This window comes from Brachycentrus maculatus, unplaced genomic scaffold (assembly GCF_059751285.1).
Source record: "Brachycentrus maculatus isolate JH-2025_06_01 unplaced genomic scaffold, ASM5975128v1 h1tg000228l, whole genome shotgun sequence".
Taxonomy (NCBI): Eukaryota; Metazoa; Arthropoda; class Insecta; order Trichoptera; family Brachycentridae; genus Brachycentrus; species Brachycentrus maculatus.
In genome coordinates, this window is record NW_028280979.1 from 192,352 (window position 1) to 217,915 (window position 25,564).

The 25,564-nt window shown below is 34.2% G+C and overlaps 1 protein-coding gene across 2 annotated transcripts in view; it reads left to right on the plus strand.

Annotated features, from left to right (window-relative positions):
• The first annotated feature begins 203 nt into the window (after positions 1-203).
• Positions 204-25,564, plus strand: part of LOC148306728 (uncharacterized) — an 89,988-nt gene continuing 64,627 nt past the window's right edge. Inside the window, exon 1 of one of the 2 annotated variants that reach the window (XM_088264491.1) lies at positions 204-903. In XM_088264491.1, the coding sequence (XP_088120617.1) occupies positions 477-903 (427 nt within the window). In that variant the 5' untranslated portion in view covers positions 204-476. The remainder of the gene's footprint in view (positions 904-25,564) is intronic. The other variant, XM_088264490.1, reaches the window with a different exon arrangement.

Here is a 25,564-nt window from a genome sequence, read left to right on the forward strand (position 1 = left end):
TGTAAAGGTGTCGCATTGTACGAGCAGTGGAAAGGACCGTGGCGGGAGCGGAGCACCCCGGCCGCCGGCCGCGAGGGGAGCGCAACCTGCGGCGCGCGTAAACAGATTAATTATCGCGCTCGATTATCTATCAGATGGCGATTTGGGGATGCGGCACGCGCCGGCCGGTCTGGGGGGGAGGGGGGGCGCGCCGCTCCGCGCTCAGTTCCCGGCCGACCACCGCGGTGTCTGCACGCGTCCCGCGAGCGCTCCTCCGCACCCCCGCCCCCGCCGCCGGTCCTGCAGCCGGATCTCTGCGCCGCCCGAGGACCCTCTCCCTTCCGGCTCCGGCCGACGATGACGGAAATAAAGCGCACCGGCGCCCGCCGTCGCGAACGTGTCAGTGCGAGCGCGCCCCGAGTGTAGGTCTTAAAATTAGAACGGGCCGTCGGGCTAGGATGAGGCGCCCGCAGCCCGCCCGCGCTGCGCCCTGAGGCATGCTGGGCTGCGCTGTGGCGCTGTGCGCGGCGCTGCTGTGGGGCTGCGCGGCCGCGCCCCCGTCCGCGCTCTGCGCGCGCCTGGCGCTCGACCTGCCCGCGCGCGCGCGCCACGCGCCCACCGTGCTCGAGGCGCGCGCGCGCTCGCTCAGCACGGACCGGCGCGCCAACCTGTCCGTCACCTTCGCCGTCAAGCGCGTGCTCAAGGCGGACGCCTCGGCGCGCCCGCTGCTGGAGGGCGAGCACGTGCGCGTGCAGGTGGCGCGCGACGCCTGCTGGGGCCCCCCGCGTCCCGGCCGCACCTACCTGCTGCTGGCCGAGCGCGCGCCCCCGCCGGCCCCGCCGCGCCTGCGCCTGCTGCTGCCCCCGGCGCCCCGCTCCAGGCACCTCACGCAGAAGGTCCGCGCCATGCTGCGCCCGCGACCCGGTGAGTGTCTGCCACCTTGCTTACTTCCACCGAGAGAAACGCTCCCGAATCAGATCTGGTCTCTCTGACGCGCTTTCCTCTTCGCTCGATACAACATTCACCTCGTACCTTCGGCCAAAATCATCATCCATGTCAGACCGCGCTTGCCGAGTGCGTCGGCATCTTTACGCGGCATTTTCATATTACAATCGACTCGAGGCAAAAAGGCGACTCGAATGCCATTCGCTTTCCCAATAAGGAACTTGTCCACTGTCCACTACGCGAGCTCGGGCGAGCGGGATGCTGGATGACTCGGTACCATCCAAAAAACGAATATTTACTACAGAACCAGTTCTTTACAACTCACTATCGCGATATGTATTCGGCCGCGTGCACAATAGTGGCGAAGCCATTCCGTTAAAGCGAATTTTCCGACGATACCCGACATTCTTTCACTACTCGCGAAATGAAAGTGACAAAGTTGTAGTCACTTTGTATCACAAACTAGATTTTGTATACAATTAGCTCGCAAAGAGGGTCAAGAGTATTCTGATTCCAATGGGCAGTGACTACTATTCACCCCTACATGGCTGTATTGTGAAAGCTGTAGGCGCCAGGATCTTCAGCAGGTGGCCTTAGCATTTTAATCGATTCCTATAAAAGGATTTTTTAGCGACGTCATACGTTATAATAAGCTGTATTAACACCAACCATGGTCTAATTAAACGTTTTACAATTTTTATAACTGTCTTTAAACGAGCTGAAAGGTTTAAATGTTGAAGCTAGAACACAAAAAATGACTGTTTGAATGAAAAAACTGTGCTTCTTGCTGATAGCAGAGAAACCTGCAGACGCTGGTGACAAAAGTGTATAATGTGTGCTAAGAAAGTGATTTACTGATGAATGTATTACAAATCCAAAGTGATGGTATTTGAAAGAGATGAATGTAGATCTGGGTGTAAAATATGAGTATTCCTACATGGGGAAATTATGTAACAGGTAGATGATTTCGTATATTTCGGAAGTATGTTTTCTACGGATGGAAAGATTGATTAAGATATGGAAAGGAGAGTGAATGCTGGGAACGAGTGAATGGTGCATTGAAAGAAGTGAAATAATAAAAAAAACTAACAGTAAAAGCTAAAATGGCAATGCACAATGGGGTCCTAGTACCAACCCTAATGTATGGAAGTGAAGCATGAAGCTGTCAAAAGAAGGATGAAAGTAGACTGAATGCAGTCGAAATGTAATTTCTCAGATGAATGTAAGGAAAAACTACGTATGATGTTTGAATGATGAAATAAGGAGAAAATGCGACGCCAAGATAAAGATTATTGATTAAATTGAGAAAAGTGTGTAAATATGGTTTGGACATGTGTAATGAACGAGTGAGAAAAAACTTTGAAACAAATATATTAGCGAATTCAGTTGAAAATGGGAACAGAAGAAAACCAGGAATAAATTGGCATGATCAAGAGATCATGATTAGAGTGGTCAGGTCAAGAGTCGATGGAGAAATAATCGGTGGATATGTAAGAGGAGATGCATGAATGTGGAAGAGGCGAGGCTTGTTTGCAAGGACAGATTAGTGTAGTGATCTTTGCCTACTTCTGTGGGGAAGCGGCGTGATGGATAGTTAGTAAGCTAGTTTGATAAATAAAATTAAAAAAAATAGAAGATATAAAAATTCTGAATAAAAAAAATAATGTAATGCCCATTACATATAAATCTTGAAAAAAAAATAAAAAAAGACTATTATACCAAAATTATATAAAACATTAAACCTTGAGTGTAAGTCCCTCTTCAAGCACAGGAGCTCAGTCTCTTTTTTGGAGAGGCACAGCGAATCTAAAACTATAAGTTTGCCATATGTATAAATGTTTAGAAATCGTATTATGTTGTGCTTACATATATCAAATAAATTTAAAAAAATAATAAAAAAATAATAAAACTACAATCGAGTAGCTTTTTTATTTTATGTCCCTACGACCAAAGACCGTGTTTCGTCGTTACCGACACCGCCAATCCGATGATGCCAGCAATGACGAATCCCGGTAACAGGTAAAATAAAATAATAAGGTGGAAAAAGTAGTTGGTTAATCGTTGAATAAGGTTATTGCCTTTGATGCCACTAAAAGAATTGCAATGATTTTTTCACGACGGCCCTAACGAAGCAATTTGGCATTGATCCATGTTTTTCATATTTCTCCACATAACATAATAATATTATGTTGTGATATTACATTCGATCTTCGTACATTTGTACGTTATTCGTAAATTAAATGTGTGCTTGTAAATTAAAGTATATTGAATTTCATATTGACATGTCATTAAAGTTGAAAAGAATATGGAAGTCTTGGTATTTAGAGTTTAAGCAATCACTTTAAACTCCCCATTATGGACAACCATAGGTAGGTACTACTTAAGTTTTCAGACTTCAATATAAAAATAACAAAAAAGTGAAGAAACCTAAATTTCTGAGTAAGATTTTGGACACAGGTGCATTTTTTTACTGTTCTTTCTGAATTTTCACTCGTTGGATTCAGTTGTCCAAATAAATTCAATAAAACATTTTTAATTTTATAGATAATGCTTATCCCAGACATGCATTTTTTGTTTTTATAACTATTCGAACATCTAGCATACACCGTTTAAATTAAATAAATCCTTCTCGTCATCCATTTTCAAATTTTGTATTGTGATTCTTTTGGGGGTCTACCAAAGAAAAATGTAGAAAAATTCAAATGCACACAGCGATCCATAGAAAGATCCATGCTTGGTATAGGCATATGAGACAAAATAAGAAATTAGGAACGGAATCCAATAGCAGATATCATGGATCGCTTAGCAAGACTAAGGTGGCAATGGGTAGAACATATTACAAGATAATATAGACCCCTAAAATCTTAAGATGGACACCTTAGGAGAATAAGAGAGACGTCGCAAGACCTAAAAAAAGGTGATTCGACGACATAACCGCTGTCGGGTGTTAAAATTGCCTGCAAGCAGCAACAGACTGAAAGAATATCGAAGAGGCCTATATCCAGCAGTGTAGGACAGACGTTCGACAAAAATTAGAAATATGCTATATCGTAGAATGATACGTATTCGTGGACCGATATGGTCAGCAACGTAAATGTGCTCCAAAGAGCAAGACTAAGAAGACAGTTGTTGACTGATATCAAGCTCCGGAAGGTGTCATATCTGGATCATGTGCCAAGAGAAGAGAATTACGAAGTATTGAACCTTATCATAAAAGGTAAAATAGAGGGTCGACGAGGTGTGATCAGAAGATAGATTTGGCTCAAGAATACACGATATTGAACGGAGATCAGGCGCTGTTTAGAGATGCCGAAGACAAGAATAATTACTCTCAAGTGATAGTCGACGTCAGGGTTACCTTAAATGACACATACAGAAGACAATGAGAAAAGAAGGATAAGTGATCCTTTTGAGATGCTCTTTCTCCCTGTATCTCACAAAATTTCAAGATTTTTTTTGAAAATTTCATTTGTGTTACGTGTACGTCGCTGCACTCGAAATTTTCGTATGGTTTATGTTTGTTTTTGTTTTGATCGTCTCCAAGTTAGCGCGAGTCGCCCTCCAGCGCGGCGGTGGTGGCTGTGTAGCCCTTAATAGGGCCAACTGTTGGACCTGTCGCTACCAAATATGTCACACGCTCCTTGTCGAGACCTTGGTACACCTCACCCCACCCCTACCGCCCCACCTTCGGATGGCACTCTTTGTTCTGCACATGCGTTATGTTAACAGACCTCCTAGTACCTCGTCGCATAATAGTATAATAATTTTGGATAATTATTAATCGTGGCCTCCGTAGTGTTAATGGTCAGTACGCTCGGCTACCGTTCAGGAGGTTCCGGGTTCAATTCCCAAGGGGAGAGTCAAAAAAATAAAAGTGATTTTTTACGTTAATATTTGTTCAATATTACCCTGGTATGATACCTGAAGCGGAGGGCTGATCACTTTCCCTTCATGTGTTGACGATCAAGATAACACTGCGTTTATTTGATGCAGTTCCCTATGGGCTGCGGATAATGGTTCAAGTCAAGAATTAATCGTACTTTGATAAAAAAAAAATTGAGAAAAACCGAGAAAACGAGGTACGATCAAGTGTTTCAAATACTTGAAAGTGGACAGGTTTAGAAGCCGAAATAATCGACGGGTATGTATGAGGACTTGCGTAAATGTATCGAGGCAAAAATTGTGATTTTTATATGTTTTTCCACCTTCATAGAGTCCTGGGTTCGATTTCCTGGAGAGTCAAAGTAAACAAGGAGATTTTCCACCCTAATATTTATTTTATATTACCAGCTGATCTGTTCTTTTGAGCTGATCACCTTTCTTTTATGCATTTGAAGATCAAAAAAATACTTTTTCGAAGTGCCTTATGCACCATGATAAGAAATTCTAGTGATTCAAGTACTATGTTTCACGTTACACGTGTGTAAAGTGATCACTTAAACCAACCTATGACGGTTGTAAGCCCCGTAAATGCCCAGACTTTTATATTCTTCTTCATCTATGTTGAGATTTTATTATTATTTTTTTAATTAGAATTTGTTGAATATTCCGAAAAAGTGGTTTGAGTTGCAACAGTCGAGTTACAGACCCTCCAAGATTCGAACTTCGGAGGGTCTGTGTATTGTGATCCCACCTTTGAAAGCTCGTTCACTTTTGGATCTCCAAATAAGTCAATTGGCGTATTCGGCATTGCACGCATTTGGAGACGTCCGTCAGACGCTATGACGAGTCCTTAAAAGAGACCTTTTTTACTCTCCTTGAAACATGCCCAACGCGATGGAATCCTTACAGCAATATTGATTTATTTTCGAAGGTACTCACTCTTATAACATTGTTTATTGATTCGGCATTAACTTTGTAAAATGTTATGTTGATTATTAAAAATTAAACACTTGTTTTAAACCACTAATTGAGTTTTGTTTCATTTCACACGACTAGTTTCGAAAACTACAGATGTTTTCATCAGCGACCACAAACACTAACCAGCAAAAAATCATCCAGGAACTTGGTTTAATGGAAACATAGACAATAATAGTGATGAGTTTTGGAAAAGTATATTATTAATTAATATTTTTTTAGTATTTAACTTTTATGTATTTCTAAATTTTTCTACATTGTTGACTTGCCCTTTGTATGTGAACGAGTGTTATGATGTAAGTGTGTTTGAGTCAATAATTAGTATTTTTTTTAACATAAATTGTATGCAAATATTGTATAATAATTAAAGAAGAATTATAAACATTTGAAAATATTTTTTGCAGAGACAGCCACCTTGTGTGTCTTGTCGTTTAAAAAGTGTTTAAATTTGAATACTCTTATAACAATTTAAATTGCAACATTTCGAGTGTGTACAAGTGCTTGTTCACAAATTTGAGTTAGCAAGGATTTAGACACAACCAAAATATTGTGAATAAAATGGCTGGTCAAATTATTAGCATTACGAAAATTCAATATCACGTTTTCAGGCGTCTTCCAGTATGTGAAAACAGTCGGGAAGGATCATTCATACATTTATAGTAAGGGTCTTTTATATAATGAAATAACAACTGTATAATTTTTACCATATGAATTTTATTTGACCAACAACCGGGCTTCGTCGTAACCGACATCAGCAGAAAGGTTGCTGGTCAAATAAAATTCATGTGGAAAAAATAACATAGTTATTTTATTATATAAAATGCAGTTCCACCAAGAAATGTCAGTACAAAATTTTAATCTAGTTAGGGTCTTTACATAATAAAAATGCTTACTCAATTCAGTTAAAGATGCTATCGAGAACTCACACATGAAAAGACGTTTTAATTGTTTTGATAAAAAAACTTGAGTTCATTAAAAGTAAAGGAAATCCAATAATTTCATATAAATTTGTAGACACAATGTGTGATGGATCAAATATTTGTTAAAATACATATTATGTTACCTTCAGACCTATGTATGTCCTTGCATGTATTTCATAACAAATGCGAAAACCCGATTATTTTTTTCAACGTGTCTTGGTATGGGAAAACTCAATGAGGGCACATAATTTTAATATGTTATTTGTAATTATAATGTACATACTCAGATTTGATGAAATAAGTAAAAATATGAGATCTAAAAAATTGTATTATTTTTTAATATTATTTCAAATTATAAGCTCAAACAAATAATAAAAATGAAAATGGTATTTTCTGGCGTTTCTCATGTGTGTGATTATAATCCAAGATTCGGACCTCACATACTAATATAAGAGTTTCTGCTTGATAAAAAAGCTTCTTTACATCTCACCAATAGATGTCTCTAGTGAAGTTCTAGTGATTCAAGAACAAGGTTTCTAAATTGGTTCATATATATAGAATTTCCAAGAATTTGAGTAGTGTGGTTGTCAATAATGGGTAGAATTGGTGAATGTTACACGTGTGTAAAGTGGCCACTTAAACTAGCCGATGACGGTCATCAGCCCCGTAAATGCCCAGACTTCCATATTCTTCTTCATCTTTGATGAGATGTCAAAAAATAATATGAAAATAACTCCTGTAATTGGAGATAATCCAGATTTTGTGAACAAGTATTTGGACACACTCAAAATGTTGTAAAAAATTGTATAATGTTGTTGTCATTAATGGGTACATTTGAAGATAGTTACACGTGTTTAAAATGATCAGTTAAACCAGCCTACAGTGGGTCGTGAGCTCTGTAAATACCCAGACTCCCATATTCTTCTTCATCTGTTCATTTTTTAAGATTCAATTTAAATTTAAAGAGTATTTTTAAGCAATATTTCATATTTTTTACAACAGAATCAAGGTAAAGCCTGGTTATCTTACATGCTTTCAGTTATAGAACGCATGTCACTATTATGCATAGGCATGAAATTACACACATATCGCTCACTCCTTTCAAGAACGTCATTAATCAAAAATCGTCAATTTTCAGTTGTGCATATTTTCAGAATACCCAGAAAATGTACTATATCCCAGCAAAAGAGGCATATTTTTATCTTAATATTTGCCCGCTACAGGGCAGAAAGTGTTGTTTTTGCATTTTGAAGAAAAGGTATAATTAAATTATTTTTTGAAATATACTAAATATTTTTCAAATGGAGAAAAAACCTTCAGGTTTTACCTGAAAAGATCTGTTGCACAGTAAGCAGTTCAATAAGTAGCTTGATATTTATTTTTAATACATTGCATTATATTTTTAAACTTTAAAAACGTTCTCCTGCAAAATCATGTTTTTTTTTATTTATAACCAAAAAACTAACTAACCATCATGCCGCTTGCCCGCAGGGGTAGGCAGAGAGAATAGAGCGCCACACCACTCTGTCCTTGCAAACATTCTTCGCCTCTTCCACGTTCATGCATCTCCTCATGCATACCCGCCGATTGTTACGACTCCTAACCTGACCACTTTCAAGTATTTGGCATACCTGATCGTGCCATGTTTTTCTCGGTCTTCCTCTGCTTCTTTTCCCGCTAACATTCGCCTCATAAATTTGTTTTACCGTTCTTTCCTCACTCATTCGTTCCACATGTCCAAACCATCTCAACACACCTTTCTTAATTTTATCGATAATGCTTATCTCAGCTTTGCATTCCTTCTTTATTTCACTACATCTATCATACATCGTTTTGTCGCACATTCTTCTGAGAGATCGCATTTCGACTGCATTCAGTCTACTTTCATCCTTCTTTTGCCAACTCCATGTTTCACTTCCATACATTAGAGTTGGAACCAGGACTCCGTTGTGCACTGCCAGTTTAGCTTCCGTTTGATTTATGACGTTTTGAAAGGAGTGAGCGATATGGTAAAAGAAAACAAGTCAATCATAACAGTGTCTTTTTACAAACATGCAAAACTTAATTATCACAAACAAAAAAGGAATTCATTGGACTACAATGCACTATTTATAAGATGTTGTCGGTTTGATTGCCATTATGAAAATATTAAGGAACAGATCCATACATGCTACCAATTAAGAAAGCTTATGACCGTGCTTAAGACAAGTATGCTTTCTAGCCTGTATACATTTGCTTGAAATAAGAATGTTATTTTTTTTTGACATCTCAACATAGATGAAGAAGAATATGGAAGTCTGGGTATTTACGGGGCTTACGACCGTCATAGGTCGGTTTATGTGATCACTTTACACACGTGAGACATTCGCCAATTCTACCCATGATTGTCAACCACTCTACTTAAATTCTTGGAACTATGTATATATATTGTTCAAATTCGAAAAAAAATTTGCTTTAATTGATTAGAATTTCACTATATACACCTATGATGAGATGAAAGAATCATTTCATTGAGCAGAAACTCTTTCATTTGTATGTGAGGTCCGAATCCTGGATTTTATTCGCATGAGATAAGCAAGAAAATATCATTTATATTTTATTATATTTAGCCTATAATTTGACCAGTTAATTTATTTACAACATTTTGAGTGTGTCCAAATATTTGTTCGCAAATCTGGATTATTTACAATTATAGGAGTTATTTTTAATTTTATTTTTAACATCTCAACATAGATGAAGAAGAATATGAATATACTATATACTTTAAAATACACATATTCTTCTTTATCTTTGTTGAGATGTCAAAAAGTAATTTGGACATTTATTATTATTTTGAGTATAGGAATAATGTCAAATAAATATAAGTGTTTTTTCACTGGAATATTTATTCAATATTACCCTGGACTGGTACGTGAAGCGGAGGGCTAATCACCTTTCCTTCATGTGTAAACGATCAAGATAACTCTACGTTTATATGACGCAGTGCCCTATGCACCATTGGGGTGCGGATAAGATAATAATTTTATCATTATTTTTATAATAGTAATAAAAGTGTTAAACATATGTTAAGATGTTACATATGATGTTACATATAACATATGATAAAAAAAAACTGCTTATTGAAGATAATCCAGATTTGTGAAGTATTTGAAAACACTCAAAATTTTGTGAATGTTATAGTTAGCAACGCAATGGGCTTATTCTGCGGCCAACGATATTGACACAGTGCTTGACGCTTGGAGCATCGTCATAACGGATTTGAAGTGCATTAGTCTAGAAAACTGCATTCTTGCATTGGACGGTCGCCTCTTCTGTGTCGGTACTCTGCTGCGAGCTAAATACTGAAAGAATTGTCACCAGATTGGTCGCAAATCGCTCAATGCTTCAATCAATTCCTAATGAATTTTCGACGATAAAATAAAATATGGATATACTGGAACAATAAACTATAAGAAGTATAGATGTATATATATATATATATATATATATATATATATATATATATATATATATATATATATATATATATATATATATATATATATTTATATTTATTTATATTATCAGTGGCGGTACTTCCCTAGAAGCCCAAAAGCCCGGCTTGCCTAAAAACTCCAAATAAAAATGACTAAATCTAAACCAAATGATTTAAAATACATAATTAATGTGTGACTGTTTTTAAATTATCGCGCGCATACATCATGTATTCCCGAATGTGAAAAATAATGGGCTTGCCTTACTAGTAAACCCTAGGCACGCCAGTGATATATATATATATATATATATATATATATATATATATATATATATATATATATATATATATATATATATATATATATATATATATATATATATATATATATATATATATATATATGTATATATATATATATATATATATATATATATACATATATATATATATATATATATATATATATATATATATATATATATATATATATATATATATATATATATATATATATATAAATATGTATATATATATATATATATATATATATATATATATATATATATATATATATATATATATATATATAAATAAATATATATATATAAAGATAAATTAAATTACACTTTGTCCAAGTGACGTCAACACCGCTTATCATGGCCTTACTTAGGCTTCAACTTTAAAATATTTATGCCCTATGCCTACTCGGGGTGAGCTATCCTCGTCCTCAGGTTGAAGGTCTTTCTATCATGGACCACGTCACCTTGACCATGTCTTGGAATCATGTTATCTTTGAAGCATTTATGAATTTTTCGGTGTACCTCTAGATGTATTTCGAGGAAAATCCATAGCAATTGTGTGGTTCACAATATAATCAGATTTTCTGCGTCCTATGAGCCCAATCTTTCTCAATTGCCTTTCCTCTACCATACTATTGATATATGTTACACATGTGTGTGTGTATATGAATATATGTAGTATTCTAGTCGAATTACGTAATGTGTAACTTATCGAATACTTACAATAACATGACCTTACGCAAATTGTCTATCGTTGATCCATTTAAAATATGCGCAAATAATACATTTATAAAAGGGTGTATTCTAGAGATAGTATTATTTAAAATATAAATTGTAATTTTATTGAGACTTCTATATTCTTCTCCATCTATGTTGAGATGTCAACAATGTTAAAAATGACTTCCAAGTGGAGAAAACAAGATTTTTAAACACGTATTTTTACTCACTCCAAATGTTGTGAATTAAAAGTAATTACACTCGATTTTAAAAGATGGTTTGTATAGAATAGGCCTTTATCATACGTCAAGCTGTTTAGAATTCCACTGTGATGCGTTCGTGTACGCGTAGCCACATACTCGTATGAAAACATCGGGGACAGCTAACTCCTAAGAAGGAAATCAATGCAATGTTTACATTTGCACTCTACTATGCCGACCGTATCACATAGTGGGAGGGTCAGTCGATGCAGGGAAGACCATGAACGATTTTCTTATCGATATATCAATATTTGGAGTAAGGTCCTTAAAATATATTGCCTATACCCAAAGTAACCAGCTGCCTGAAATATATAAAATAGAACCCATTCGGAGATCCAAAATAAATGATACTTTATTGACAGATATATATTATGTAGTGTTTAGTCATATTTTATTATTTTGTTTTTTTTTTTATATTTTCTCATTTCGCTCACTCCTTTCAAGAACGTCATAAATCAAAAATCGGCAATTTTCAGTTGTACATGTTATCAGAATGTCCAGAAATTGTACTTTATCCCAGCAAAAGAGGCATATTTTTAAATTAATATTTACCTGCTACAGGGCAGAAAATGTTGTTTTTGCATTTTGAGGAAAATGTATTGTTTCATATATTTTTTAAATATACTAAATATTTTTAAATGGTGAAAAAACCTTCAGGTTTTACCTAAAAAGATCTGTTGCACAGTAAAAAGTTCAATAAGTGGCTTATTAATTATTTTTAAAACAGTGTGTTATGTTTTTAAACTTTAAAAACGTTCTCCTGAAAAATCTAGTTATTTGATTTATGACGTTCTTGAAAGGAGTGAGCGATTTGTTATACTTTCTCATTTTTTTTAATTTTCTCATTTGTTTATTTTTAATATGCTACTTACCTTATGTTTTTTTTCTCATTTATTTCTTTTAAATATGCTTCTTATGCCTATTTATTATACCTGTTCATTGTTTTTATATATTGCCATATATTAGTTTTTATTTAAAAAAAACTTTTTTGTAACTTTATTATTTTTGTTCCAGTCTTGTAACCTTAATCCCATGTCCCAAAATGAGAAATAGGAATTACTCATCGATAATATTATATTTTAGACTTATGTATGGAAAATGTTTTGAAAAATAAATACATAAATACATATACTAACAAAACACGCCCTAAAAGTATCTGAAATGAAGACCCTTATAAGCAGGGGCGTGCATTCCATATAGGCAGAAAAGCAGTGCCTATCCTTACTTACCAGCGAGACATATAAAAACGCAACCAGTAGTACCTTTGATGTTAATTACAGCCCAATTTCGCTTAAGACCTCCACGTTGCTGTTGATGAAGTATATCATTCAAATTTAATGTCAATAATACAGGTTGGCGCAAAACTAATCGCCCTATCGGAAGATATTTTTTTTCAAATGGTGTCGTACGTCAATCGAATTTAAAATTTGTGAACGAGACAGCTGCAGTACATAAACCAATTTAGAGTGGCGCAAAATTAGTCGTCCAATTTTGTTTTTGAATAACGTTTTACTGTTAACAAAAATCGGTAGTGTAAATCTTTATTTGGACGTTTTTATTTCTTCTGTTAAGTGGAAAAGATGATTTCATGAATGTTTTTTGCTATACTCGATACTTTGTGACACATTTTCATATGGTGTACGGAGTTCGTGGAAGTTTTTGGTATCGCAAGGGAAGGGTAATTAACTATAACCTAACTATGAGTATTTCAATGTTTTAGAATTAGTACATTAACCTCGAGAATGACAAGGTTCTTGTCGAAACTGGTTGGAAAAAGTGTACCAATAAAAGGTGGTTAAAACAGAGTTGTTTTATTTTATAAAGTTTAGGAAAAGATAATATCTGTCAAGTGGCTGCCGCCGGTGTTGATAAACATTTCTACCCGTTTTATCAATTTGTTTGTAAACTGCAGCTGTCCAGTTCACAAATCGCTCATTCCTTTCAAGAACGTCATAAAACAAAAATCGTTAATTTTCAGTTGTGCATAAATTCGAAATGCCCAGAAAATGTACTTAATCCCAGCAAAAGAGGCATATTCTTAACATAATATTTACCCGCTACAGGGCAGAAAATATTGTTTTTGCATTTTGAAGAAAACGTATTGTTTAATTATTTTTTTAAATATACTTAATATTTTTCAAATGGAGAAAAAACCTTCAGGTTTTACCTTAAAAGATCTGTTGCACAGTAAAAAATTGATAACTATTTTTAATACATTGTATTATATTTTTAAACTTTAAGAACTCCTGAAAAATCAAGTTTTTTTTATTTATGACGTTCTTGAAAGGAGTGAGCGAAATGTCAAATATGATTGAGGTGCGATGCCATTTGTAAAAATTTTAGCATTTTCCGATAGGGTGATTTATTTTGCGCCACACTGTATAAACTGTTGATTATACTAAATGTGTTATTCTTTATGCAACAAAGTAGTAGTTTATTCATTTAATGTAATTTTTATTTACATATAAGTGTTGGTAGATCGTGCGAGCCATCCGCATAACCATAATAAATAATTTAATTAATGCAAATGGTTTGCTCTGAAATTATCTACGCTTATCAAATTGTCTATTGTTAAATATTTCTTTACAGCTACTTATCCTTCCGTGAAAAATAATGAGATTAAAAAAACCGTAATAAAAATGATTGGATGCATCTTACACTTATGTTAATTTTTTTTTTTGCTAGAACATCATTTTATGATAAAAGATGAAGAACAAAATATTGATATTATTAGAACATCAATTCAATTCATTAATTGTGTCGCTTACTTTCGAAATCCGCCAGATCCAATTTTATTAGATTTTAAAATCAATTGTGGGTTTTATTACAATGATTAAAGAAAACACTTCGTTTTTTACCACTTGAGTTTTATTATAGACTACATGTTTCAGAAGTTAAACTTCCATCATTCAGGTCTGTATAATAACTATTATAGTTATTATACAGACCTGAATAATGGATGTTTAACTTCTGAAACATGTAGTCTATAATAAAACTCAAGTGGTAAAAAACGAAGTGTTTTCTTTAATCATTGTAACATGTATTACCACAAAGTTAATGCCGAAACAATAAATAAAATTTCAGTGGGTTTTATTGTTCAAAATATTTATATACTTGAAAACCCTGCTAAAAAATACTTAAAAACAGCGTTGTATTTCAAATTGCGCTATATTCATGGAACTTGCCTTCTGACCCGTATCGGCCAATCAGAGAGCGGGGATAGGTGAAAAATTAAGATGACGTTATTATTGGTTTCTGTCTCGTGTTTTTTTTTAATTCTGAAAAAAAATCTATAAAAATGGGAAAATACTCTATTTCATAAAATTTCATCTAAAGATAGACAAATCTTTGAAACATAAACGTTACCCGGAGAATTTTGCATTTTTTGGAAAATGGACTTACATGGATCTGGCGGGTTTTTAAAGTAGGCGACACAATTGATGTACTTAAAACATCAATATTTTATTCTTCATCCATTATCATCATAAAGAAATGTCTTTAAGTCAAAATTTATAAAGCACTTTGTGGATCTCTTGCTATAAATTGTACGGTGATTATTAGCTTTCCTAATTTGTACCAAATAAAAAAAAAATCAGCAAGTTTTGTATTTTTTTATTACTTGTACTTATTTTTTCTTTTTTCACTATTTTTTTTTACAAATTTCATTTATAATTATTTTCTATGTAATATTATTATATTTTTACATATATTATTTGTATTAATTACTACATATGTTAAAAACCCATTCTTTATATTTTTTTGTAAAAGGTAGTAATGCCGAAAAAATAAAGTAAAATTAATCAAAAGGAATACGGGTTTAAAAACAGAAACATCGGGAACGTTGGAAATAGGATGTGTTTACAGGGTTTACGTCTCGTCATGGGCTGGTTCAATTGATCACTTTATACACATGTAGCATTCACTATTCTACCCATGAACTAACATTTGTATATATTATTAAATTTCATTTACTTATATATAAATCTAAATTGTCAACACAATATTCTAGTAAATTTAACTACATTTTCAAACATTAAGCTTATACTGAAAGCTCTCCCAAACGCATTCCTGGGTCTGATGCTGAAGCATCAAGGCTTCCTGACAGACCTCTCTTGCAAATTAAATTTACTACATGAACTAAGTTGCGAAGATTATTAGAAAATGTGAAATAAAATTGTATCTCGGTTTTACTGTGAATTTTCATTTAATAGCTTTTAATGTAGGTACCTGTCACTACCAATCTAAATAAATGCAATTTCTTCAATGTTTATTTTGCAGATACTTTATGGCACATTTTATAAACTTTGTTAAATGAAACTATTTTTTAACCAATTTGTATTGGTACTTTTCTTTAACCGGTTGGGGACAATAGCAAAAAAATTGGTTAAAAACAAAGTAATTTAATTTTGTAACGCTTTAATAAATAATGTTTGCTACATTGATGTTAACGTTGTTCTTATATATCGTCTGTATCGCCTTCAAAATCATAGCATCCGTTTCATTTTCAATTTAAAAAAGTACATATTGTCACCTTCCAGCACGGAGCTAAAATGATTTCACTTCGACCAACGAATAAATCTATAATCTCTCACGCATCATTATAATATTCTTCACAACCCCAATGCACCTAAATATCTTGCTGAAAACTTTATATTCCTCTCAGATCATAGTCTATCACTTAGTTCTTCCCAAGAGAGAACACTTTCCATTCCTCGCCATAACACATCATTCTTCAGTAATTCCTTCTCTGTCCAAACGGCCAGACCATGGAATGAATTTGTAAAATATAAAAATCTCTTTGTAAATTATGTATCCTTTCCAACAACTTTTAAGAAACGTCTGAGACATAATCATCTATCATTAGAATCCTAACAGTCCATCAAATCTCATCCCTTAGTTTTTTTCTGTACCTCCTTCCCTAAACTCTCTTTTTCCTTGGCCTTCCTGTTTATCATTAATTTGTATTTTTTTTGTATGTTCACGTACTACCTACCTTCCGACTGCTAACATCTTTATAAGGTATCAAACGTATTGACCAATATTACGAGTCTGTTTTTGGTAGGTTGGACAATATTGCTTTTTAGCAATAAGCCCGCCAATGTACTCATTTATTTTCTGTACATGAAGCTTAAATGAATAAATAAAAAATGTAAGTTTATGCTACTGCAGCTGCAGTTAAGTGTCGGCACTTGGCAGGGAGACATACTGCAATATTTTAAAGGACGTTCGCCAACATTGTCGCGTGTCTTGTATGTTGTGTGTGCGACGTGTGTCTGGAGTATTTATTGATATGAACGTGTGAAGAAGTCATACAATGTCTTCTGATGTACTGCTGGAACCAGGGATGGCCAATTTAGGGATAATTGACCCTAGATTACTAAACTATCTATTCGTAAATAATACGACATAGAAATTAATAAGGTAATCAAAAATTTTATTATATAGGCACACCTATATTATTCTCTGTTTTATTCCTCATTACTGAGGGTTGTGACCCTTGTGGAAGCAATGACTCTTCTCCAGTTATCTTTTGACTGCGCTGCACGTAGCATTCCAACAACTGAGGTGCCTGCTGGTTTCTTAACTTGATCGGTCCATCATATGGGAGACGTTCCTCTCCCTCTCTTCCCGTCGAGGCTACCGATCACAACCAGTTGTTCCAGACTATCCTCATTGCCACGCGCAACGTGTCCAAAGAACTGAAGAATCTGTCGTGTACATACATTGGCCAGAGTCAATCCATCCAAGTGTAGTTCCTGGCGAATGGACTCGTTGGTGCGTCTAGCTGACCACGGAGCGGGCGTCGAAATACAACATTGATTTTATCAAGTCAATTTAACAATATTAATGTTGTAAAAGTAGACTGAATACAGTCGAAATGCGATCGCTCAGAAGAATGTGCGACAAAACGATGTATGATAGATGTTCGAATAGTGAAATAATGAGAATGCAAAGCTGAGAAGAGCATTTTCGATAAAATTTAGAAAGCTGTGTTGAGATGGTTTGGACATGTAGAACGAATGAGTGAGGAAAAAACGGTAAAACAAATTTATGAGGCGAATGTAATTGAAAAAAGGAGCAGAGGAAGACCGAGAAAAACTTGGCATGATCAGGTATGCCAAATACTTGAAAGCGGTCAAGTTAGGAGTCGAAACAATCGGCGAGTGTGTATGAGGAGATGCATAAACGTGGAAGAGGCGAGGAATGTTTACAAAGACAGAGTGGTGTGGCGTTCTATTCTCTCTGCCTACCCCTGCGGGGAAGCGGCGTGATGGTTAGTTAGTAAGTTAATGTTGTGTATTGTAGTACGTATCTTCCTAATTTTTTTAAAAGATAAAGTGAGTAAAAAATTTAACGCTGTAATATAAAGAAAAATGGATAATAAATTTGTACTGTTTGTCATTCGTTGAAATATAAAATCAACCATGACTTTGCCAATATAATTAATACGGAATAAATAAACCCTGGGCTGCCGTAAAATCGACCGCGCTTAGGAAAAGTCGTATAAATTTTGAGAAGGCATTAACTGTTGTTTTTCTTCCAAGAAAAATAATATTGTGAAAAAAACATCAAAGACGATTTTATTGTGGCATAAACACTTTCACCCGCGTCTGATAGTGACAATAAAAAAGCCATCTAGTGCAGTGGATACAATAATAAAGTAGACACTGATTGGCGACACACTGGCTAAGAAAAAGTTTTCCTAATGAAATGGATCTCAGCAAGTACGCACTGTAAGTTCATATTTATTTATAATTTTTTTTAACATTTTGAGTGTCTCCAAATACTTGTTCACAAATGCGGATTATCTCCAATTAAAGGAGTGATTTATCATATTACTTTTTGACACACTTGTTTATGACACATTTAGTATTTGAACACACTCATAATGTTGTAAATAAATTATCTGGTCAAATTATAAGCTTACAAAATTAAAATAAAAATGATATTTTCCGGCGTTTCTCGTGTAGGTATGTGATTATAATCACATATTAATAAAAGAGTTTCTGCTCTATAAAAATCTTCTTTTCATCTCACCTATAAGATGTCTCTAGTGAAGTTCTAGCGATTCAAGAACAATGTTTCAAAGTTGGTTCATATTTATAGAACTTCCAAAAATTTGAGTAGTGTGGTTGTCAATAATCTTTGACAACCACACAATCTTTGATGAAACGTCAAAAAATAATATGAATTTTATTTTATTTTATTGTTTTTTTTTCTTTTCTTCAAACCATTATCCGCATACGATGGTGCATAGGGCGATGCAAAATATGAACGCAGTGTTATCATGATCGTTAACACACGGAGGAAAGGTTATCAGCCCTTTGTATCAGGTACCAGTCCAGGGTTATATTAAATGAATATTATAGTGAACAATCAGTTATATTTATGTATATATGTTTATATGTATAAAGGTATCATATAATTCACAAGTCCTTTGATGTCTGAGTTCTCGGCAGCAGTTACGGTTGATTTGAGTTAGCTTTTTATTTAGCACCCTTATTTTTTAATACATATCGTAATCATACAGGAGAAAGTAACCAAGTGCAATTTTTACAAAAAACGTGATCATTGACTATTTGATATCTTACTATCTTAATATTGCCCTGAAAAATTCCCAAAGGATTATAAACTTGGAAGTACAATATATTGACTTGGTAAAAATGACTAACTGCATTGATGTTTATTTTGTTGCCAAGCAAAAGCGACTTAAATGGTCCAACTGAACATTTTACGTTTTGTTAGTTGGTCACTTTCTCCTGTACGACTACAATGTATGCAAGATCCTTCCTGAATTGTTGAACATATTAGGAGTCACCTGAAAACATTTTTTTTTAATACAGCTCATAATTTGATCAATTATTTCATTCTTATTTGTATGTGTCTTCACAAATCTGGGTTACTCCACTAATTTTAAATTTTTGATATGTCAACATAGATGAAAAAAGAAAAAAATATTAAAAACGCTGTTCTTTTTTAGTTAAAATCAAGGTAATTTTGCCTTTGTAAGCCTCTGGACTAGGAGTAAGTGTTGTCTACTTAAATTCAACCTATAAACGAGTGTGTTTATACTAAAAGCAGATGATGTGTGGCTGTCTACACAGTGTATACAAATACAACTTAGCCACTACACACTCTCCAATACTATCAAAAATATAATTGGTTTGAATAAACATTGCAACTTTAGTCGAAAAAAATACATTTTAAATATAAATAACTAACTTATCATAGGAAGGCAAACATAATAAAACACCATACCAATCTGTCTTTGCAAACGAACTTCGCCACTTCCACATTCATGCATCTCCTCGTACATTCCCCCGATTATTCCAATTCCTGACCTGACCACTTTAAAGTATTTGAAATACTTTATCATGCCAATTTTTCGTCAGTATTCCTCTGTTTATATTACCAAACCCGTTCACATTTTAAATTTCGCTAGATTATTATTTACCATTTTGGATAATAAACTGGTATATATAGACACTTATACGACTACAGCGTGAAAGGTATAAAAAGGCATGTTACCTGTGCATATTATTTTTCTAACCCATATCCGCACCTAATGGTGCATAAGGCACTGCATCGTATTGACAGTGTTATCTTGATCGTTACTTATATGAAGGCAAGGTGATTGCATGTTGGTCTTCGGGTCAACCAAAATCGCACGTGTTAAACATTTTGTGTAGTTTTAAGTGTGTAAATAGTGCTATGGTAGTGAAGGGTGGTATTGTTTGCATGCTGTGGTAGTGATTGTCCTGGTGAAGAGACGGGTACGTCTCGAAACCGATAGACATCAAAATCTAGGTGAGTGGTTGTATACTAATATTACTTATATTTGTGTTAAAAAAATATAAATGTTAAAAAGGGCTTATCTCAGCATCATTTTTCTATTTCACCATTTGAACATCTAGTATTGTTTTTCCGCTCATTCTCTAGTACTTATTCTCTCAGTATAATTTTAGTTATTAGTTTTCACGCTGAGAGCTTTTATGTTACTTGGACAGAGCTTTGGGGAAAACGGGCATCTCGGCGCCACAGGAAGTAGTCGCGCCAGGTGCGAGCGTCGATTTCCCGCGACCTTTTTCTTCTTTCGAAATGAGTTTGTCCCCAATTCTCATTCATCTCTTGACGAGTTGAGTCAGTTCACGGCGCTAACATGGCCCCAGTTCATATTCGTGTGACTAAGTGTATTTTCGGATGCGACGGTTTCGCAAACTGTGATGTAATGACAACTTTCCGAGAGCTTCGAACCTAATGACAATTGTGAAGCGTTTTCATCTTCAAACCGACATATTATGTCACCCAACTTTTTATCTCGTTAACCTGCAAGATCTCTTTCTCTCACATAATGCAAACTGGAAAGATCTATAGTAAAAAGTGTAAGAATCCCTTACCCGTAGCATGACCTTGCATTTATAAGCAGAGTGCAAAAACGTGAAAAAAAAACCTGCATGATCAATTTTTTTATTATTTGAATGGTTCATTTTCATCTTGTTTAAGCATCACTAAGTGTGTTAAACAGGAATGTGTAATGTCACCTTGGTTTTTTTAATCTATACATGGTTACAATAAAATAACAACTAAGATGTTTTTCCACACTAATTTTATTTGACCAGCAACCGGGTCATAAAACAGTCTAATGATGTTGGAAACGACAAAACCCGGTTGTTAGTCAAATAAAATTCATTGATTAACTAGCTTGTGGATAAAACTACATAGTTGTTATTTTATTCTATAAAATGCAGTTCCACCAAGAAATGTCAGTACAAAACATAAATCTATACATGATTAATCTATGATGATTAATCTATACATGATAAAAGGTGATCGAAAAATGATCGGTTTGTTTGTCTGTGGGCTTTTGTGTGCTAGCAATACTGTGCTTCTTGCTGATAGTAGAGAAAATGTGCAGGAGCTGGTACGAGTATCAAAGGTGTATAATGTGTGCAAGGAAAATGAATCGCTGATGAATATTTAAAAAATACAAAGTCAAGGTTTTTAAAAAAGATAAATGTATTAGATCTCTATGTAAAATATAAAGTAGTAAATTGGGTAATTTGGACAGGTAAATTTCGTATATTTGGGATGTTAGTTTTCTAAGGAAGGAAAAATTGATAATGATATTGAAAGAAGGGTGAATCCTGAAAACAGAATGAATAGTGCTCTGAATTTAGTATTAGTAAATATATTACCAACATATGAAAAAGGGAAAAGTTGGATGAAAAATTACAGTAAAAATAATGAATATCCACAAGTTTATGTAGGTTAGATACACCTTATATCGGAGATTTGATCGGTTTGTAAAAAATGAGAATTTTTCTGCGATAAGTCCTAACTTTTTTTGATAAAGATTTTGTGTGATGAAATTGCGTAAATGTATTACTGATATATGAAAAGGTGAAAGAAGGTAGAAAAATGAACGAGTAGAAGCAATGTTTACCTTTAAGTTCACTAGTTTATGTAAGTTACACACTTCTTATACTGGGATTCGTGATTTTATCGGTGAAAAATGCGAAAATTTCTGCGAGAAGTCCCATTTTTTTTTTAAATATAGATTTTGTATACAGAAATATCTTAAAGATATAACTGATATATGAAAAGGGAAAAAATGAGAGTAGAAACAATGTTTACCCGTAATTGCACTAGCTAATGTACGTTAGACACTCCTTCATTCGTGATTTGTTCGGTCTGTAAAAAATATTTCTGCGAGAAGTCCCAACATTACTTGACGAAGGGTATGCGTACTTAAATCTTCCGAAAGATTTTCTCAGACGTTAAAATTTCTTCATGGCTTATAGAACTCATATCTTGTTTTGTTTACGTATCAAAACCAAGTGTTCCGAGAAAAATTTGTATTTTACAGGCGGATTCCAAAATATCTCACGAGAGTAAGATAAACATGATAAATTTTACGTACAGTTTATTAATGTACGTAGGAATGAACCACTAAATAATAATGCAGCAGTACTTACATTGTAAGGAAGCTACAATACGTCTTGGCTAATTGAAAAACTTACTTTCTCATGGCAGACTGTGTGCTTCTTGACAGGTGCTATCACTTTTTTGGTCATATTGTTTTTTTCATAAATTCTAAATATTTTTCATATTATTTTTTTTGTGTGATTATAATCCATTTTTGTGTGATTCGGACATCACATACTAATAAAGGACATCACATACTAATAAAAGAGTTTTTGCTCGATAAAAAGCTTCTTTATATCTCACCAATAGATGTCTCTAGTGAAGTTCTAGTGATTCAAGAACAAGGTTTCTAAATTGGTTCATATATATATATATATATATAAATAATATATAGATATAAGTATAGAACTTCCAAGAATTTGAGTAGTGTGGTTGCAAATCATGGGTGGAATTGGTGAATGTTACACGTGTGTAAAGTGATTACAACCAGCCTATGACGGTCGTCAGCCCCGTAAATGCCCAGACTTCCATATTCTTCTTCATCTTGGATGAGATGTCAAAAAATAATATGATAAATACTCCTATAATTGGAGATAATCCAGATTTGTGAACAAGTATTTGGACACACTCAAAATGTTGCATGTTTTGTTTGTTTCATATTAATATTTCCTGAAGGACATTACGTAAAAATATAGTTTCCAATTTTATGGAATATGGTTATAAATACGTAATTAATACTTTATGTTGAATCGTAGGTGGATCGATACGTAGAATCGATGTTTTTGAACTTTTTCCCTGAAAAACGTGTGTACAGAATGAAAAATTAATGAAGTGTGGAATGATTGTATGCAGATGAAAAGTATTCATATGAATCTTGCATCCTTTGATTTTAATATGCTTAAAATTTGAAACAGAAATTGAACGTATATTTCGTTAATATTTTTAACTTCAATACTTAAAAATCTGCGCAGGACTAATTGCCTTGCTTTTATATAATTGACGATAAAGTTGACACCGCATCGATCCGATGCCATATTCTCTACTCTAAGAAAAATATCTTGTTATGAATTTTATTCAAACATACTTTTTATATTTTATTTATTGTTTCGGCATTAACTTTGTGGTAAGACATGTTACAATAATTAAAGAAAACACATGTTTTTATACCACCTGAGTTTCCTTACACCTTATTCCACATAAAGGCCAAATTATGAATTATTTACAAAATTAGAAATCCAAAAAAATCTAACTTTCTAACTAAATTCTAATAATAATAAATAATATATTATTTCAAAATTCTTCACCTTTGCTCTCCATTTTTCCTTTGTTTTTAAACTCCGCCCCTTGACTAACCCCCTCCCCTTATTTATAGAGCAATTTTATATTTTACATTTTAGTTTTTATTCAGACCTGACGATGGAAGTTTAGCTTCCGAAACTAGTAGTCTTTAATAAAACAAGTGGTATAAAAACAAGTGTTTTCTTTAATAATTACTTTTTATATAATAAACTTGAAAACATTCACATTTTGATTCATTTCTCTTCTTTGCCTCATTTGAAATTTTATTTTTGCATAAATGTCAGACCGTAACAATTTCATTTTAATGTACATCTGACCTGATGATGAAATGATTATTCCTAAGCCGAAAGTAGTCGCGAAGTAGTATTTTTTTAAGTGGTATTTATTGCGCAAAGTGAACGATGAATGATAAGGAGAGTGTTAAAATGTTAGGTACTTTTGTATGATTTTTTTGTGTGCCTGATAAAAATGAGTCCAGCATACAACAATGACCTAACGTGCGTGTATCCTGCAGTCAATGCAAGGTTGGCGACCTCCCACTTCATAACTGTTGGACTGATAATTCCACTTAATTTAGTGAAGCGAATCCGGCTACCAGCGTTGACAGACAGATAAATACATCTGCCTGATCGTCTGGTCGCCTAACCTCCACGTAAAGGTCTAGATATTTACGGGTGGCGCAAAATTTATCACCCTATCGAAAGATTTTTGCAAACGGCGTCGTACGTTAATCATATCTAAAATTTCACTCACTCGTTAACCAAATGAGTGTAGAAAGAATAGTAAAACAGATTTATAAGGCGAATGTGATTTGTAATAGAAGCAGAAGAAGACCGAGAAAAAATTGACATGATCAATTATTTCAAATACTTGAACGTGGTTAGGTCGCGTGTGGAAACGTATGCGGAGATGCGCGAATGTGGAAGAGGCGAAGACTGTTTTTAAAGACGGATTGATGCGGAGTTCTATTATCTCTACCTACCCCTGCGGGCAAGCCACCTGATGGTTAGTCAATTTTTACTTTATGATGGACCGCATTTTTAGGAACTTATTTGAGAAGAGGGGGCTACATTTAAAAATCCTATTGTGTGTTGAAATAAATTTTAACATTTCGCTCACTCCTTTTAACGACGTCATTTATCAAAAAACTTGATTTTTCAGGAGATCGTTTTTAAAGTTTAAAAATATAATAAAATGAATTAAAAATAAATATCAAGCCACTTATTGAACTTTTTACTGTGCAACAGATTTTTTTAGGTAAAACCTAAATGTTTTTTCTCCATTTGAAAAATACTTAGTAAATATAAAAACCTAATTAAACATTATCTTTTCTTCAAAATGCAAAAACAGCACTTTCTGCCCTGTAGCGGGTAAATATTAAGTTAAAAATATGCCGCTTTTGCTGGGATAAAGTACACTTTTTGGGTATTCCAAAAACATGCACAACTGGAAATTGACGATTTTTGATATATGACGTTGTTGAATGGAGTGAGCGATTTGTAAACTAGACAGCTGCAGAATACAGAAAAATTTGCAAGGTGGCGCAAAATTAATCAACCAATTTTGTATTTGAATAACGTTTTGACAAAAAATTCAGTGATGAAAATCTTCTATTTTGGAAAAATAAAATGACTTTGTTTTATGATCCACTCACATTGTGCTGGATCAAAATACAAGGTCATTTTATTCCTTTTAAGTATATTACAATCATCTACAAAGTTAATGCTATGAATGTTAAAAATATGAAAATCTTCATTTGGACCTTTACACTTTTTTTCTGTTAAGCGGAAAAGATAACATCCGTCAAGTGGCTAAAGCCAGTGTTGATAATCAATTGTGACCGTTTTATTAATCTGTTTGTATACTGCAGCTGTCTTGTACACA